The 17,948-nt window shown below is 53.2% G+C and overlaps 1 protein-coding gene across 1 annotated transcript; it reads left to right on the top strand.

Moving 5' to 3' along the window:
* Nucleotides 1–1,356: 1,356 nt before the first annotated feature.
* On the top strand, nt 1,357–17,314 carry LOC122458855 (C-type lectin-like). Its single transcript, XM_043508568.1, has 5 exons — nt 1,357–1,432; nt 2,641–2,837; nt 9,576–9,716; nt 13,482–13,593; nt 16,998–17,314. Exons 1-5 carry the CDS (start codon nt 1,366–1,368, stop codon nt 17,063–17,065), a joined length of 585 nt encoding a protein of 194 aa, XP_043364503.1. The 5' UTR covers nt 1,357–1,365; the 3' UTR covers nt 17,066–17,314.
* Nucleotides 17,315–17,948: the final 634 nt, after the last annotated feature.

Below are 17,948 nucleotides of genomic sequence, written 5' to 3'. Positions count from 1 at the left end.
AAAGTTGCTCTAATAAATTTGTTAGTTTCTAAGTACTCCTGCCACAAGTACTCCTGTTCTTTTTGCTAAAGATATAGAGAATAATGACTGCTCTAGGGAAGGGAGATCAGGCATGTCAGCTCAGCCCATCTCCTAGCATAAGAACACAGAGATTGTTGAATACTGAAAGGCACTAGAAAGTTAATACTTTTTACAAGCATCTTGTGATTAGACTGTGGAACTCACTGTCACAATATACTATTGAGGTCAGTAGCTTAGCTGGATTTAGAAAATGTCTCGATATTCACCTGGATAACAAGAACATGCAGAGTTCTAACAGTGAGGATAAAACTATCCCAGAGCTCAGGCTGGGCTATAAACCCTCCTGCTGAGCATTGGGGGTCAGGCAGCATCTTCACCAAAGCAGGTTATCTCCTCGCTGCCACAGTTGGGATTCTTGCCCTGTCCCATGAGGCAGCTGGCCCTGGCCATGGCCAGAGACAGGAGACTGGGCTACAGAGTCCCGGGCTGATCCTCCCTGAACCCCCGGGATGGCAAAGAGCCGGCTGCAGCCTGGTCAAGGGAGATGGCAGCGATGTGGGGGGAGGAAGGACTCAGGTTTGTGCAGAGGCCAAGGATGGGCCCGTTACCCAAAGCCTCTGCCTTTGATCTCATCCTAACAAAGGCTTCCTGATGGTCCCAGTTCAGCTGACAGGCGGGTCACAGAGTCTCTGTTTGCTCTGGGTTGGGATCCTTGTATTTGCCAGCTGGGCTGATTTGCATTTTCAGCATCCTCCCCCCCTTCTCTCCCCTGCACCTGCAGGAGGCCTATAAATACCCCTGAGAGAGAGCGAGCACCCTGTACGGGCTGAGCTTCGATCCTCATCGCTCCAGACCAGCCACCCAGACAGACAGGTAAGTCCCTGCCCCGCCCGTCCCTCCTTCCTGTGTGCCCTGTGTGAGTCCCTGGGGCCGTCTCTGCCCCACCCCTTGCCCCACAGCGTGGCCCTGGCACCCTGTCCCCGTGGGTCAGTGCTGAGCATCCTCTCCCTGGGGCTCCGCTCCCCATGCCCCTGCCCTGCCCTGCCCTGCCCTGCCCTGCCCTGCTGGAGAGGAGGGGCAGGGAGAGCCACAGGCAGACGGGCCCTTGGGAACCAGCCCAGGGAGACGGGCCCCTCACAGCTCTCCTGCCCCACGGGGGCCTCTGAGTTGAATCCCCCAGGTCTGGTATCCCTTTTGGGGCCCAGCCAGGCCCTTAGCAAACAGCCCAGCTCCAAAGCGCCTCCCCCGGAAAATGCCCCCTGACGGGGTGGGGTCACTCCCAGGGTGTCTCGGGCTCTCATGGCCCATCTCCCTGGTGTGTTTTCCCCCCAGGGAAGCGAGAAGATGGGGCCAGTCGCCTACTTCAGCCTCTGCCTCCTCGGCTGCCTGATCTTTAGCCCTTCACTGGCAGGTGAATCCCTGCCCGGCCCCTCTGGAAGTAAATTCATTTTCCTTGTCGCTCCCAGAGCCTCTGCTCCTCTCCTGCTGCTGAGGGTCACCGCCGCAGGGGGAGCCCAGGCCCTGCGGCCCCTCCCCAGGGAGTGGGTGAGAGAAGGCGGATGAAATGCCCCCCAGGGTCGGGCTGTTCCCATGAGGGTTGGGTGGGGTCAGTCCCTGGGCAACGGGCACTCAGCCCCCGTCAGCTACAGGCTCCCACCCTGCCCTCCCATGGTCCCCTGCCACTGGCCGGATGTGTCCCCCGGGGTCCCTCTCCAAGGGCTGGTCATGGCTCTGCTCCAGCCCCGGCTTCTCCCCCATCTGATCCCAGCTGGGCTGCCCCATTCCCTGCACACTGTGCCTTTCTCCTGTAGACTGTCCCATCCCTCCCTGTGCTGGGATACGGCTCTGCCCCGTCCCTCTGTGCCCCCAGCCCTGAGAAGGGCAGTGCCTGCACAGTGTTCGCCGCCCCACAGATCCCTGCTATCCCCCATCTTCATGCCCCATCTCCCTGGGCACCTCTCTCCCCTTCCCTCCTCCTACTCCCCAGATCCTTCCATCCAGAACTGGGCCCCTGCTCCTGATTTTCTTTAGTCCCAGTCTGTGCCAACCCTATTGCTCCCCCAGCTTCACCCCTTGACCCTGGGTGTTCCCTGCCCCAGACCCCCTCACCTCCGCCAGCTTCCCTGTCCCTTCCCACTGTCCTGCATGGCCCAAGGAGAGAGGGGGAAAAACTCAGGCTGGAAGGAATTCCCTCTGCCTGAGGGCTTCAGCTGAATTGGGGCCACAGTGGCTGGCAGCTCCATATTGCCCTCCTTCCCAGGGCTGGGAGTCCATGGAGCTCCCTGGGGCAGGGGAGAGTCTATCAGCCACCCTACAGTGCACTGGCTCCTTCCTCCCCATAGCAAGCCAGGGGGAAAGGAGCCCATGCCCCATTCAAACCCAGAGGTCCTGCCCTGCTGGGATCCCTGCTCAGGGCTGGGTTCCAGGGCCCCCATTCTGCCAATGTGGGGTCTGGGCAAACCCAGCTTCTTCCTGCAATGCCAGGGCCTGGAGGGTCCTGCCCGCCAGACACAGCCCCAAATGGGACCTAATGTTGTTTGTGCTAATGGGAAAGTTCAGCTGTGCCTCTGAAACAGCCTCTAACGGTGGTGTCCTGTCCCCACCATTGTCCCCCCACAGGGGCACAAGACGTGTCCTGTCCCAAGGACTGGCTACCCTTCCAAGGCAACTGCTATGGATACTTCTTCCAAGAGAAAACCCGGCTAGAGGCTGAGGAGAGAGGTGGCGACAGGGGGTGGAAGCAGCAGGGCTCAGGGGCGCTGGGCTGGAGCTGGAGGCTGCGGGGATGGGGAGGGTTAGGCTCAGTATCAGAGTCAGTGAGCGGGGCTGGGCTGGCGAATCAGCTCCGGAGGGAGCCCAGGGCTGGCACATTTCACACTGCCCCAGCCAGAGCCCCGGGAACAGGCTGTGAGGGATCAATCTGCCCTGGCCAGGCTGGGGAGCAGAATACAATGTAAACATAGCTCCCGGTGGGGTGCGATCTCCTCTGGACCCAAAGTGCTTGGGATGGGCTGTGTCTTCCCGGGACACCAGGGATGGCCTATGCCAAGGTGGGGGTCATGTCTCTGTGATGGGTTCCCTGGGGTGCAACCTGGAACTGGGGTACCGTTGAGCCCTCTGGCTTACCAACCTGGGCTCTCTCACACTGTGGTAATGTGACAAGATGCAATCCCCTCAAGGTCCTGCACTCACACAAGCATCCACAGGCAGGGACACACCTAGCTGCAGTTACATGAATGTTTTCACCAGCCACTCATGAACCAACAATTGAGAGACTCCAGCCAGTTTCCCACAGCTCCCCAGCCTGGGACCCCACACCTGTACCATTTTGCTCTGGTCAGAATCCTGACCAGTGTAAGTTTATTACCTAGTCTGCCCTGCCCTGAATGTGGAGAGGGCAATGCACCAGTCCCTGTTCCTGATTAGATTTCCCTTTGCACTTCAAACAACACACGGTTTTACATAAATATAAAACAGGTTTATTTAACTACAGAAAGAGAGATTTTAAGTGATTATAAGTAATAAGTGTACAGATCAAAGTAAATTACCAGAAATAAAACAAAATTGCAGTTTGAGTTCTATAAAGTAGACAGGATCTGAATCAAGCAGTGTCTCACCCTGCTGGTACAAACAGTTCACCAATCTTCCATACACAAGCTAGGATTCCCTCTTTCCCACCTGGGATCCCCTCCCCAGTCCAAGTCTTTATCCTCTAGACATGTTTTCAGGTGCTCAGCTGAGTGGTGTGTGAGGCCAAATGATGATGTCACTTCCCCCTTCTATAGCTTCTCCAGCTTGCTGGGAAGATCTTTGCTCATGCTGTGGGGTCCGTCCTCCTCCCCCGATCAGGAACCCTCCATTGCCTACATGCTCCCTCCGGGAAGCCTCCATTGTACACAGTTCCTGAGATAGTCATCAGCACTGTCTAGCTCCTTCATTGTTGCACCTGAAAAGCTGGTTGTGGGTGTTCCCAACCTCACAACATCTTTCAGCAACACACACAGCGAAACTTCATAACTTCACATACAACGGCAGCACATACAATCGAACAGGATAATAATATTCAACAGATCAAGACTTTTAGAATGATACCTCACAAGGTATACTTTATACAAAACGCACCATAATCACCTCACTATGGTAAATATGGGGGTATCAGGGTGTTGCTTTGGGGTACAGAGTGTCAGTCTCCCTCTAGGCCAGCTCAGGAAGGGCCTGCTCCTTACTCGATGTTACTGAAGCAGATCCCTTGGCTCCGGGGGCAGGGCTGTGCTGAAGGTCTCTGGTTCGATCCCCATTGCTGGTTGGCATGTGGCCAGAGAGTCGCTGCACAGGTCCTGATGGGGGGCTGGAGCCCCATGTAATGCTGGGTGGGGCATTGGTTGCACATGGATGTGACTGCGAGGCTGGGAATTTCCTGCACTCTGGGGGGTGGGGGGTGCTGGGGAGACTGTGGTTTCTGCTGTCTCCGATCTATAGTTCCCCTGCAATGCTTAGTGCTTTGGCCTGTAGCTATTGTGGGAGCAGTTGCTCCAGGTTAGCATAGAACGGGGTCAGATAAGAGACCCATTACCCAGCAGGGCTGTGTTTCGGGCATGGGGACAGGGCAAGGCCATCTGTGGGGACCTCAGCTATGAGCCTGGGCCAGGGCCAGGGAAGGCTTCCTCTCCACATAGAGCTGGAAGAGCAGAAAGCCCATTAGCAGGCGTGCCCGGCTGGGCAGGCAGATGGCCCAGAGACAGTGCCTCCTCACGGGCACCTGTTATTCTAAACCCTGGCCGTGTCTCTATGGGAAGTTGGGCCTGGAAGAACATAAGAACACAAGAATATAAGAATGGCTATACTGGGTCAGACCAAAGGTCCATCCAGCCCAGTATCCTGTTTACTGACCATGGCCAATGCCAGGTGTCCCAGAGGGAGTGAACCTAACAGGTAATGATCTAGTGATCTCTCTCCTGCCATCCAGCTCCACCCTCTGACAAACAGAGGCTAGGGACACCATTCCTTACCCATCCTGCCTAATAGCCATTAATGGACTTAACCTCCATGAATGTATCCAGTTCTCTTTTAAATCCTGTTATAGTCCTAGCCTTCACATCCTCCTCAGGCAAGGAGTTCCATATGTTGACTGTGCGCTGAGTGAAGAAGAACTTCCTTTTGTTTTAAACCTGCTGCCCATTAATTTCATGTGGTGGCCCCTAGTTCTTATATTATGGGAACAAGTAAATAACTTTTCCTTATTCACTTTCTCCACACCACTCATGATTTTATAGACCTCTATCATATCCCCCCTTAGTGTCCTCTTTCCAAGCTGAAAAGTTCTAGCCTCTTTAATCTCTCCTCAGAGGGTACCTGTTCCAAAGCCCGAATCATTTTAGTTGCCCTTTTCTGATGCCAGTATATCTTTTTTGAGATGAGGGGACCACATCTGTACTCAGTATTCAAGATGTGGGCATGCCATGGATTTATATAAAGGCAATAAGATATTCTCCGTTTTATTCTCTATCCCTTTTTTAATGATTCCTAACATCCAGTTTGCTTTTTTGACTGCCACTGCACACTACGTGGACGTCTTCAGAGAACTATCCACGATGACTCCAAGATCTTTCTCCTGATTAGTTGTAGCTAAATTAGCCCCCATTATATTGTATGTATAGTTGGGGTTATTTTTCCCAATGTGCATTACTTTACATTTATCCACATTAAATTTCATTTGCCATTTTGTTGCCCAATCACTTAGTTTTGTGAGATCTTTTTGAAGTTCTTCACAGTCTGCTTTGGTCTTAACTCGAGCAGTTTAGTATCGTCTGCAGACTTTGCCACCTCATTGTTTACCCCTTTCTCCAGATCATTTATGAATAAGTTGAATAGGATTGGTCCTAGGACTGACCCTTGGGGAGCATCACTAGTTACCTCTCTCCATTCTGAAAATTTACCATTTATTCCTACCCTTTGTTCCCTGTCTTTTAACCAGTTCTCAGTCCATGAAAGGATCTTGCCTCTTATCTCATGACAACTTAATTTACGTAAGAGCCTTTGTGAGGGTCCTTGTCAAAGGCTTTCTGGAAATCTAAGGACACTATATCCACTGGATATAGCCATTGGGTACAGTAGCTGATTTAAAGGACAGGTTACAAACCATAGTTAATAGTTCTGCAATTTCACATTTGAGTTCTTTCAGAACTCTTGGGTGAATGCCATCTGGGCCTGATGACTTGTTACTGTTTCTCAATTAATTCCAAAACCTCCTCTAGTGACACTTCAATCTGTGACAATTCCTCAGATTTGTCACCTACAAAAGATGGCTCAAGTTTGGGAATCTCCCTAACATCCTCAGCCGTGAAGACTGAAGCAAAGAATTCATTTAGTTTCTCTGTGATGACTTTATTGTCTTTAAATGCTCCTTTTGTATCTCGATCGTCCAGGGGCCCCACTGGTTGTTTAGCAGGCTTCCTGCTTCTGATGTACTTAAAACACATTTTATTACCTTTTCAGTTTTTGGCTAGCTGTTCTTCAAAGTTCCTTTTTGGCTTTTCTTATTACATTTTTACATTTAATTTGGCAGTGTTTATGCACCTTTCTATTTACCTCACTAGGATTTGACTTCCACTTTTTAAAAGATGCCTTTTTATCTCTCACTGCTTCTTTTACATGGTTGTTAAGCCATGGTAGCTCTTTTTTAGTTCTTTTACTGTGTTTTTTAATTTGGGGTATACATTTAAGTTGAGCCTCTATTATGGTGTCTTTGAAAAGTGTCCATGCAGCTTGCAGGGATTTCACTCTAGTCAATGTACCTTTTAATTTCTGTTTAACTAACCTCCTTGTTAGGAGGCTTATTCCTTCACCCACTTACTTCCCTGGTCCTTCTTGCATGAACAGAGAGCAACAATACCTGAAGTTCAAAGGTGCAAACAATTTGATGTTTATTGGGGTGAACTTCCAGCAAGCATGATTCCAGTTTCCTTCCTTTGTGTCCCCCTTCCCAGCTCTGACACCACAGAGCCTTACCTGTGTCCCTATTACCATTCCTGCCCTTACCTAAACCTGATTCCAATTTCCCCACCCCCATTCCCTGTTCCCATTTCCCCCCACACACACCCACCCACTTCCTGACTGACTGCAGACTATATAGTAAAATTTGAGTTCTGCTTAGCTATATCTTAACCAGTCATTTTACTGACATTTAACTAACCAATCCTAACCTATTGTAACATGATTATTTAACCAGTTATATCCCATCACCTTAATTAGTTTACACCCAGAAAAATTAATTATACAGCAGATGGAAACAATCACAGAACCAGACAGATTATACAGACAAAAAATAGCAAAGTGGGAACTATAATGACAAAACAATACAGAAGTGAGGATTTCACATCCCAGCTATTGCTAAGTGAGTTCTTGCCAGACAGGATGCTACCAAACTAAGTTTCCTTTTATATCTTCCAGGCTCTTCCCTTTCTCTGGAGGCGATAGGCATTATCAGGGCAGGATTCAGAGTAGCAGCCGTGTTAGTCTGTATTCGCAAAAAGAAAAGGAGTACTTGTGGCACCTTAGAGACTAACAAATTTATTTGAGCATAAACTTTTGTGAGCTACAGTTCACTTCATCGGATGCATTCAGTGGAAAATAAAGTGGGGAGATTTTATGTACAGAGAGAACATGAAAAAATGGGTGTTAACATACACACTGTAACAAGAGTGATCAGGTAAGGTGAGCTATGACCAGCAGCCTTTGTCCACATTCCCAGGGCAAAAAGAAAAGGAGTACTTGTGGCATCTTAGAGACGAACAAATTTATTTGAGCATAAGCTTTCGTGAGCTACAGCTCACTTCATCGGATGCATCCTAACAGCCCCATAGCACCTGCTTTCAATGCGACGAGTTTGGAATGTGAGGGGGTGACCGGTCGCTTCCTAGCTTATGGCTGCCCCTGCTGCTTAGCCAAAGGCCTTAGCCTAAGCACAGGGCCTCAGACTGTCGCGGGGAGAGAAGGCCCTTACACCGGCTGACAGTGATTTTGATTCTTTCTTTCTTTTATACCTCGACAACTAGCTAAGTGATAAGAATACACCTACATTCTTAAAGTATAGGCCTTTACAGACAGGCCTGAATATCTGTATCCTAACACTCCTCATTTTTGCATAGTTCCCTTTCTGAAATTAAATGCCTCAGTGTTGGGCTGTTGAGGTGTTCTTCCCACCACAGGAATGTTAAATGTTGTTATATTATGGTCACTATTTCCAAGTGGTCCTGTTATAGTTACCTCTTGGACCAGATCCTGCGCTCCACTCAGGACTAAATCGAGAGTTGCTTCTCCCCTTGTGGGTTCCTGTACCAGCTGCTGCAAGAAGCAGTCATTAAAGTATCGAGAAATTTTGTCTCTGCATTTTGTCCTGAGGTGACATGTACCCAGTCAATATGGGGATAATTGAAATCCCCCACTATTATAGAGTTCTTTATTTTGGTAGCCTCTCTAATTTCCCTTAGCATTTCATCGTCATGATCACTGTCCTGGTCAGGTGGTCGATAATAGATCCCTACTGTTATATTCTTATTAGAGCCTGGAATTACTGTCCATAGAGATTCTATGGAACATGTGGATTCATTTAAAATTTTTATTTCATTTCATTCTACATTTTCTTTCACATATAGTGCCCCCCCCATGACCTGTTCTGTCCTTCTGATATATTTTGTACCCTGGAATGATTGTGTCCCATTGATTGTCCTCACTCCACCAGGTTTCTGTGATGCCTATTATATCAATATCCTCTTTAACACGAGGCACTCTAGTTCACCCATCTTATTATTTAGACTTCTAGCATTTGTGTACAAGCACTCTAAAAACTTGTCACTGTTTATTTGTCTGCCCTTTTCTGATGTGTCAGATTCTTTATGTGAATGTTTCTCGTCTGATCTGAAGGAGGGACAGTCAAAAATTTTCTGGCTTTCCTGCAAGTCTCCCTCTGTGAGGCAGGTTTTCCAGACCTCACAGCGTTCTTGGAGCTCTCTTCTGAACCCTCTCCAATTTGTTAACGGCCTGTCTGAGGAGGGACCTCGGACCTGGACATGGTGCCCAGTGCTGGTCTCACTAATGCTGTATATGTATAACACCCCCTCCCTGCTCCAATGTGATCGCCCTGGGCTTGCACGTTCAAGGCTCATACATGCCCTCTTGTGCGGCACTGCCCTGAGAGCTCACATTCAGCTGATGGCTGCCATGACCCCTCAGTGCTGTTCAGTCCCGGCTCCCAAGCTACATCCCCCGGCTGTCAGTGTGGCCAGCTTCCTCGGTTCCCGGCCGTGAGACCTTGCATTTAGCTGTATTAAAGCACACGTGGAACAAGTCATCCCAGCTCACTGTGCGATCCCGATCCCCGTATAGACCTGACACGTCCGTCACAATTTACCGCTCCAGCAATCTCACTGTCACCAGCAGCCTTCACCTGCACTGATTTTGTGTTGTCTCCCAGATCACCAAGAAAGAGACTGAATAGCCCTGGGCCGAGAACAGACCCCTGATCTCTGTATAACTGGCTTTGTTTCTTGGCCCAGGTTGAGTGCCGGCACCATGGGAATGGGGCCCATCTCGTCTCCATTCAGAGTGCTGGAGAAAATAATATGATGGCCCATTACATCAAGTGGTACCACAAAAAGAACAGTCCCGTCTGGATCGGACTGTTGGATCTTGAGGAGGTGAGTGTCCGGTGCCCGCTGTGCCCTTGGCAGCCCCCCCATGCCTCTGGGTTCTGTTTCTCCGCTTAGTGAGGTGGTTGTTTGGGGTGGGGTTGCCACCAGAGCAGGATTTCCATTGGAACGGGGTGAAAAGGGGCTGTAACCGCCTGGGTTTTCAGTCACAGGATCGATCCCCAGCGCCCGGAGCAGAGTATAAAATGCTGGTATTAATATTCATGTTCGTTACACAAGCGCCCAGGGACCCCCACACTGGCCCGTTGTGTTCAGACCGTACACGCCCGGCACGAGAGTCAGCCCCGGCTCCACACAGACGAGACGTCTCGACGTGGGCTCGGAGAAAGGGGCAGCCACACGGGCAGGGCGAACAATGCCAGGGCAGCTGAGCCCTGGGAGTGCTGTCACTTTGGGTGTATTCATCCTCAGGGTGGGCTTAGTGATGGGGGGGATTCCCTGGCCAGAGGCGCTTCAGCTCCAGGCCTGTAGTCGGATCCCCAGTGGGGCCTGATACCCACCCGATACAGGCTCAGGACAGGGCAGTTCCTGGGGCTGGCAGGAATGGGAAGGTGGCGGATACCCCCTAGCTACAGAGGCTTAATCACTTACAGTTCAAAGTGGGCAACCGAGGTTCTTGTTTGGTCCCTGGGCTAATCCAGTCGCCAGTCAGGGCTCTGCAGGCCAGTGCCAGGGGTGGGACGGGGTGGAGCTCTCCAGTCCAGTCTCTAGTCCTGCAAACAGGCACTTGCAAGTTTCCAGGCCAGGCTCAGTTAGAGTCTCTCCCTGGCACCCTGCCCAGCTGCTGATCCCCTGTCAGGGTTCCCTCCCCACTCTGGACTCTGGGGTACAGATGAGGGGACCTGCATGAAATACCCCCTAAGCTTATTTCTATGAGCTTAGGTTAAAAACTTCCCCAAGGCACAAATCCTTCCTTGTCCCTGAATGGTATTGCTGCCACCACCAAGTGATTTAAACAAAGATTCAGGAAAAGGACCTGGAGTTCCTATTTCCCCAAAATATCCCCCCAAGCCTCTTTACCCTCTTTCCTGGGGAGACTTGAGAATAATCTACCAACCAACAGGTTAACCAAGTGAGCACAGACCAGACCCTTGGGGTTTTAGGACACTAAAAACCAATCAGGTTCTTAAAAGCAGAACTTTATAATAAAGAAAAAAGTAAAAGAAGCACCTCTGTAAAATCAGGTTGGAAGGTAATTTTACAGGGTAATAAGATTTAAAACACAGAGGGTTCCCCTCTAGGCAAAACTTCAAAGTAACAGAAAACACAGGAATAAACCTCCCTCTTAGCATAGGGAAAATTCACAAGCTAAAACAAAAAATAATCTCATGCATTTCCTTGCTTTACTTTCAATTTTTGTAATCTTAGATGCTTATTTCAGGTAGGGTTTTAGGAGAGGTTTTTTCCTGCCCTGGTCCCTCTCTGTCTGAGAGAGAACAACAAAGAGAAGCACAAACAAAACCTCCCCCCACAGATTTGAAAGGACCTTCTTCCCTTATTGGTCCTTTTGGTCAGGTGCCAACCAGGTTATTTGAGCTTCTTAACCCCTTACAGGTAAAGGAAGGATTTTATGCTACCCTTAGTTGTATGTTTATGTCATGCCCCATGAACTCTGCACAGAGCTGCCCCCGTCCGCGGAGTCTGACAGTCACAGCCTGCTCCACGTGTTCCTCCCTGGCTCCTGCTGCTGCTGGTCCTGAGCACTTTTCTTCAGTGGGTTCCTCTGAATCCAGCTTCTCTGCTGCTCCTGACTTGCTGTCCTGCTGCTTGTCCCGAGCCAGGTCATGGCCAAACCCTGCTTCCTGCAGCAGAGTTTATGCCTCATTGGGCTCACGGGGCAGGTGAGGACCAGGGATAGGACGCCGACAGGAATATTGTGTGTGGTTGTCTCTGTGATGTGGGACTTGCATGAGGACAAATCTTCTATTTAATCCACACAACCAGCTGCTGAGGCTGTACGGGATGTTTCTGAGAGCTCTGGGCTGGTGGCATATGGTGGGTGCGGCTGGCCCTGCTGCCTGGCGGGAAGCCAGAGAGCAATGCCGCCGATGGTACTGATGGGAGACTGGGGAGGTCCATGGGCAGCACTGCTGGGCCGCACAGAGGCACCCTGCTGCAGCCGCTCCTGTCTGGACCAGAGCACGGGAGAGGCTGGTGCTTCGGGGGGCAGCGACGGAGCAGACTCCTGCACGAGGCTCCCTGCAGCCGACAGGCTGTCACTTGCTAAACCCGCCCGGCTGCTCTTGGCCTCCTCACTTCTCACTGTGATCAAATGCCAGAGACAGAGGCCTCCGGGCCCATGTCGCAGCCTGTCCCCGCTTGGAGCGTTAACAGAGCCTGGGGCAATGTCTGCACGGCCTCTGCCCCTCAGCAGCTCCCCCTGCACCCACCCACTAAGGAGCTGCCCACCGAGGGACACAGCCCCGTACAAAACCCTGGGGAATTAATAACCCAGAACTCCGTTCAGGGACAGGGAAGGGGGGATCAGGGCCCACCCGAATCCCTGAACGCACGGACAGAAGAAGGGGATTGTCGCCAACATTCCCGGCTCCTTCCCATCGGCCGAGGAGCTGGCAGCCCACTCCAGGGTGCAGGCAGCTTCTGCTTCCCCCCAACAAACAGCCCAAGGGGACACACGATAGCGGCTGGGCTGTGGGCCGTCAGGGTTACTGGTCGGAGCTGGCAGCTGATCCCATACAAGGGTCAGAGTCGGAGTCAGGAATTAATAGCCAAGCCGAGGGTCAGAGCCAGGAGGGGGACCCAGGAGGCACATCAAGGGTCAGAGCCAGAGCCCAGGGTCAGGGTAAGGAAGCCAGGACCAGGAGCAACCTGAAGCGGCCAGGACTGAGCAGGGGCAAGGCTGGGAAACAAGCAGGAGCAGGACTTGGAGCAGGGCTGGAGCAGGACAGGAGCACGGCAAGGAGCAGCAGGCACAGGGAGGATCGCGGCCGTGGCATGAACACACTGAGCAGCCAGAGAGCTGCTGGGCTAAGAGCCGGCCAGCTGCCCTTCCTGCCCAGGCGAGTGGTGCAGTCAGTCCGGTGGCCTGCAGCCGGCTGGTTGGGCTGCCAGGTGACTAATTCTGCTGCAGCCCCCGATCCCCGACAGTGTGAACCCCAGCTTCATCCAGCACCCTCGTCCCCCAGAACTAACACCGTGATCTCTGCAGCGGGGAGCAGAGTAACTCTCCTGTGGATAGAAAAGGAGTACTTGTGGCACCTTAGAGACTAACAAATTTATTAGAGCATAAGCTTTCGTGAGCTACAGCTCACTTCATCAGATGCATTTAGTGGAAAAAACAGAGAAGAGATTTCTGTCTCCTGTGGATGGGCTTTGGGAGCGCCGTCGTGTTGGTCGGTGCACAGGAGAGAGAACGGGTCGGCAGCGTGGGTCTGCGGGACAACGCATGGGATAACGCTGGCACGGTTGCCTGTCGGGCTGGGCTGGAGATAGACGTGGAAGCTGAGGGCAGGTCAGGGTGCGCTCCCCTCGGCAAAGTGGGGATGGCAGGGGGTGCTGGAGACTCTCCCTTCACTTGCTATTTTCATGCTTCCGAGGGCTTGGGCTGGTCCTGGTGTAACTTCAGCTGCCAGTAAATGTAGCCCTAGTTGTCAGCGCTGACATTTCATAGCAATGATCAGTGTCTCCAGTGTCACTGGGCAGCCTCTGCCCGTGGCCCCTCGGCTCTGGGGCATGTCTCTAGCTGTGTAATCTTGGGTTTTACAGGGGCTCTGCTCTCCTTTGTCTCTGCAGAATCGAGGCTGGAGATGGGCTGATAAATCCCTGGTCAGCTTCAGTGCTTGGGATAACGGGCAACCTGATAATCGTTTAGGAAATGAGAACTGTGTAGTGTTAGAAAATGCAGGTAAGTCGTTGGATCAGACCCACATGCACTTACAAGGGGAACCCTGGCAGTTCTCTGACCACACAGGTCCTGAGATACTGATTCGAGTTGTCCCCAGCGCGCTCTGGGGTGCAGATCCTTGCTCCTCTCCTCCATGCTGGGAGGGCAGTCAGGAGAGAACCCCTTGTCTGACCTGGTAAAATCCTACTTATCAGATCCCCGGGGTCAGATCACATCTCTGCTCCACTGACAGGCAGGAGAGACATGTGCACACACACACACAAACCTCTGACCCCAGACAGGGACTCTGCTGAGCTGTTAAAGGGGGATGGCTCTGAGTTGCTGTTGTACCCCTACTCCACTGCACGAGGGTCTTGAGCAGGCTGAACTGTGCGAACACTGAGCATTGGGCACCAGAGCTGCATTTGGCCACCTCATGGGGTTGTGCTATTCACAAGCATTTGAACACACACCAGCTGCTTGTGAAAGTGCTGCACAGTCTCAGAACGTTCACACATTGAGCACGAATGACCATGGGCGGTGAGTTCTATGGGCTCGTGGTGCCCGGGCACCAGGATTATTCCAGTCCCAGGTGCCCGGCTCCAGCAAAGTTTCCCACCTCCCCCCAACACACACGCTCCTCCCGCGCTTCCCCCAGCCCCACCTGCTGCAGCCCAGGGGTTCCCGCCGCCACCCGCAGCGCAGTGGGGCTGAGCGGCTTCCCGCGCGCTTGCTCCACGTGCCTGCCGGCAGGTCCTTGCAGCTCGTGTGAGGGGTTGGGCCGCTGCACGCTGCCCCCGCCCCAAATCACTCTGCGGCCAATGGGAAGCTGCAGGGTCGGTGCCTGGGGACAGCAGCGTGAGGAGACCCCCCCCCGGCCTGCCCCGCCTAGGAGCCGCTGCTGGAGGGGGTGCCCCAGGTAAGCATCGAACCCCCCCATCCACTTTCAGAGCTTGCACCCACACCCCCTCCACAAACACACCCTTCAGCCCCCAAATTTCCTCCTGCCCCAGCCCAGAGCCTGCATCTAAACTCCATCCTAGAGACTGCACCCTAGACTCCGTCCCCCACCAAACTCCCTCCCAGAGCCTGACCCCTCACACCCCCTGCACCCAAACTCCCTCCCAGAGCCTACATCCCCACCTCTCGTGCACCCCAATCACCTGAACCCCAGACCCCCTCCCCTACCTGAACTCCCTCCCAGAGCCTTAGGCAGGTGTGTGAGGAGTTTGCGGGGAGGGGGCGGGTTTCTGGGTGTTCTGGGCACCACCAAAATTTCTACAAACCTGCCGCCCCTGCAAATGACAGTTCCCATGGAAACTGTCTCCTCAGGGGATCATTAGCAAAAGCTGCAGCCTTGGAGCAGACCCCGCGGGGGGATGCGGGGGGGTGCACGTGACCAGGTGCTCATGGCGCCAGCGGGAGGGGAAGAAGTTCCAACAGAGACTGGCCAGTGTTGGTGGATAACGAGGGGTCACTTTGCAGACAGGTTCTGAACAGGAGAGGGGCGAAATTCACAACGGATCCCCTGCCTGGCCCTGATCACTGAGAGCTGTGTCTGCGTGGGGCCTGCAGTGCCAGTGGGTGTGGGGAGTGAGGGGCAGGGCCGGGGCTCAGACCAATTCCATGTATCACTGGGTCAGGTCTGGGCCCGCCATGAGCCAGGTGTGGTAGACAGTCACACGCTATGGTAACAAGCAGCCAATTGAGCCCTGGGCTCTGTAGTAATTGTTTAACCTTTGATTAAAACTGTTGTTCGTGCTGCGGAAGGTTGTTCCCTCTGCAAGGTGGTAAGGCTGCTAAGTGCTGCTGTGTCTGGCGCTCCCATGCCAGCTGCGCTAGCAGAGAGTGCACCTTGCCGATTCCGCCAGCCCCCCCTCATTCGTAAAGACGGACCACAGGCTGCGTTCGGTAGCAAAGGCGCTCGGCCAGGCTGACTGTCAGCAAAGCACAGAGCTAATGCCCTGTGCAACGGGTCCCAGGGACGCTAACATGTGACGAGGGAAAGGTTCTGTCAGGACACCAGGGTCCTGTCCCCTTGACCGATACAAAGATTTCCCTCTTGTGACTTCCCCTTGCAGACATTGATACAAACAGGTTACCTATTTCACTCCAGATGTTGTTAGGTACCTCCCTGATTTTATACCCACTAGTTCAAACAAACATCCTCATCCATTATCCTGTCATCCCCTCCTTACCTATACAACAGTTGGTGAGTTCTTGTGCCCTCACGTGGGAATTGGTTTGCACAGTTCCTTGGGAACTCTGGGTGTTCTTCTACCATCCTCGCTGGTCAGGAATGTGCTCACTTAGTTAGCCAATACCTGGTGCATTGCTATTCTGCCAAGGCCAGGCCTAATCAGGTTCACAGCCTTTGATTCACACTGCTAGTTATGCCTAGGGCTCCAGCAAGGCCTACAAAATATTAGTAATTTGTTACTTTTATAAACTATTCGTAAAAACCCAAAAAACTATGTTAAAGGAACATGAAGGTCCCAAAGTCAAGGAAGTGCCAGACTAAGGCTGCCCATGTAACCTTAACGGAGCCCCTGGTACATGTGCATCATGATACAGTCTTGAGTTACAGGCTCACTGTCTGTCAGGCCTGATGCCAGCAAATGGGCACAGCCAGGGCTACAGTCACTGGACGGGGATAGATTCAAACAGCAGCAGAAACCCGCACCCACGAGAACAGGGCCCTGAGAGCGGCCTGTCCTCCCCGCGGAGCTCCCTGCTGGCCCTGGGGTGCTGCTGAGGGGCTGAGCCCACCCAGCCCAGCCCCAGGACTGTCCTCCCCATGGCGCTCTCTGGCCTGACTCAGCAGGAATACGACTGCCAGGGCAGCCTGGGGCAAGGCACAGACACCCCCAGAGCAGAGGGGTCACGGTGTCAGAGGGGGGAACATGCTGCTCTGTGCACAGCAGCCAGGAACACTGACTCCTGGGCAGGGACACATCCCCTCTGCATGGCGGCTGAGCCCGGCCTGGGACAGATGTTCCCATGGGTGTAGCCAGACCCAGGCGGGCAGGAGAGGGAGGGGGCCTGGCTGTGGGGCAGCTTGCTCAGCAGGGAGGAGGTAGCAGCCCGGTTCCTGAGCGGGTGCCCCCAGTCCTGGGGCAGGGCTCTCGCTCTCTCCTCTGCCCTTTGCTGGGGTGGGGGACACATGGGGTGGAGGAGGTAGGAGCAGTAGCACATGGACCAGGCATCTCCTGTTTCACCCTGAGCCTTGGCATCTCTTTGTGGGATGGGGCTGTTCCAATCTGGGGTGCTCAGGGCTCCATCCCACCCTCCCCTTCCTCAGAGCCATGCACAATAGCTGGGATCTTCTCCGAGGGGCATGGAATGGGGCAGGATTGGGGTCACTGTATGAGCAGGAACGGCCCACCCTGCCCTACCCCATGGGTCATTTCTGTTTTTCTTTCTAGGTTTTCAGAAATGGCACGATTATCCCTGTGAAGAGAGATTCTCTTTCATTTGTAAGCGCAAACCCTAGGGGAGGCAGCTCGCCTGCACCTGGGGATTCCCAGCACCTGGGCTATGAGTGAATTCAGTTCCTCTGCCTGCCCTGGGGGACCAGGTCCTGTGTCCCCGGCTGCAAAGCCCCTTTGGCAAAGCTTCGCTGTGTTACGCTGTGTCACTCCCGCTCTGCTGTGCCCCCTTCTCTCCCTGTCGCACCCACGCTCTGCTCTTCTCAGCAATCTCAGTACAGTGATGTGATAATAAACTTTCCCTGGAGCTTTCAGCTCAGTGTGTGTCTCCTTTCTCCTGTTCCTGACTCTGGCCTGGACAGTTCCATGTGTCGCCTGTTCCCTACTTTTCCAGGCCCTGGCAGTGCTGCAGTGACACCGCGGGTCAGACACCTGCTCTGGGGGCGGCTCCACGCCCTCAGGCACCAGGTGGAAGGACTCTTTTCTCCAGCATCAGCCCCCCGTTGGCTTCACATTCCCCCTTCAAGTCTTGCCTGTCAGGGCTTCTAGTCTGGTGATGTCTCCCTGGGCAGGGCCCTCTGCCCACATCCCTCCTCGCTCTGCCCATCCGCTCATTGCGCTTGGCTCCAATGTTACTTGTGATTTGGCCACATCCGCTATCCTAGCTCTGGCCCTGCAGCTCTCTTGTATAGCTCGGCCCTGGGTAACCCTCCATTGTTAACAAAATGCCAGCCAGAGGCAACAACTTTCTGGTTTCCCTGGGAGTGCTCAAACCCCACTCTGCCCCAGGTCCTGTCCCCACTCCAGCCCTTCCCGCAAGGCCCCACTTCTTCCTGCCCCCACTCCCCACCAGCACCTCTTGCATGCCACTGAACAGCTGATCTCTGGCGGGTGGGAGGTGCTAAGTGGAGGGGAAATAGCTGATCAGTGGGGCTGCCGGTGGTACCA

Source organism: Dermochelys coriacea, chromosome 1 (assembly GCF_009764565.3).
Source record: "Dermochelys coriacea isolate rDerCor1 chromosome 1, rDerCor1.pri.v4, whole genome shotgun sequence".
Taxonomy (NCBI): Eukaryota; Metazoa; Chordata; order Testudines; family Dermochelyidae; genus Dermochelys; species Dermochelys coriacea.
Note: the sequence above shows the minus strand (reverse complement) of the source record. Positions and strands in the feature narration are given on the sequence as shown.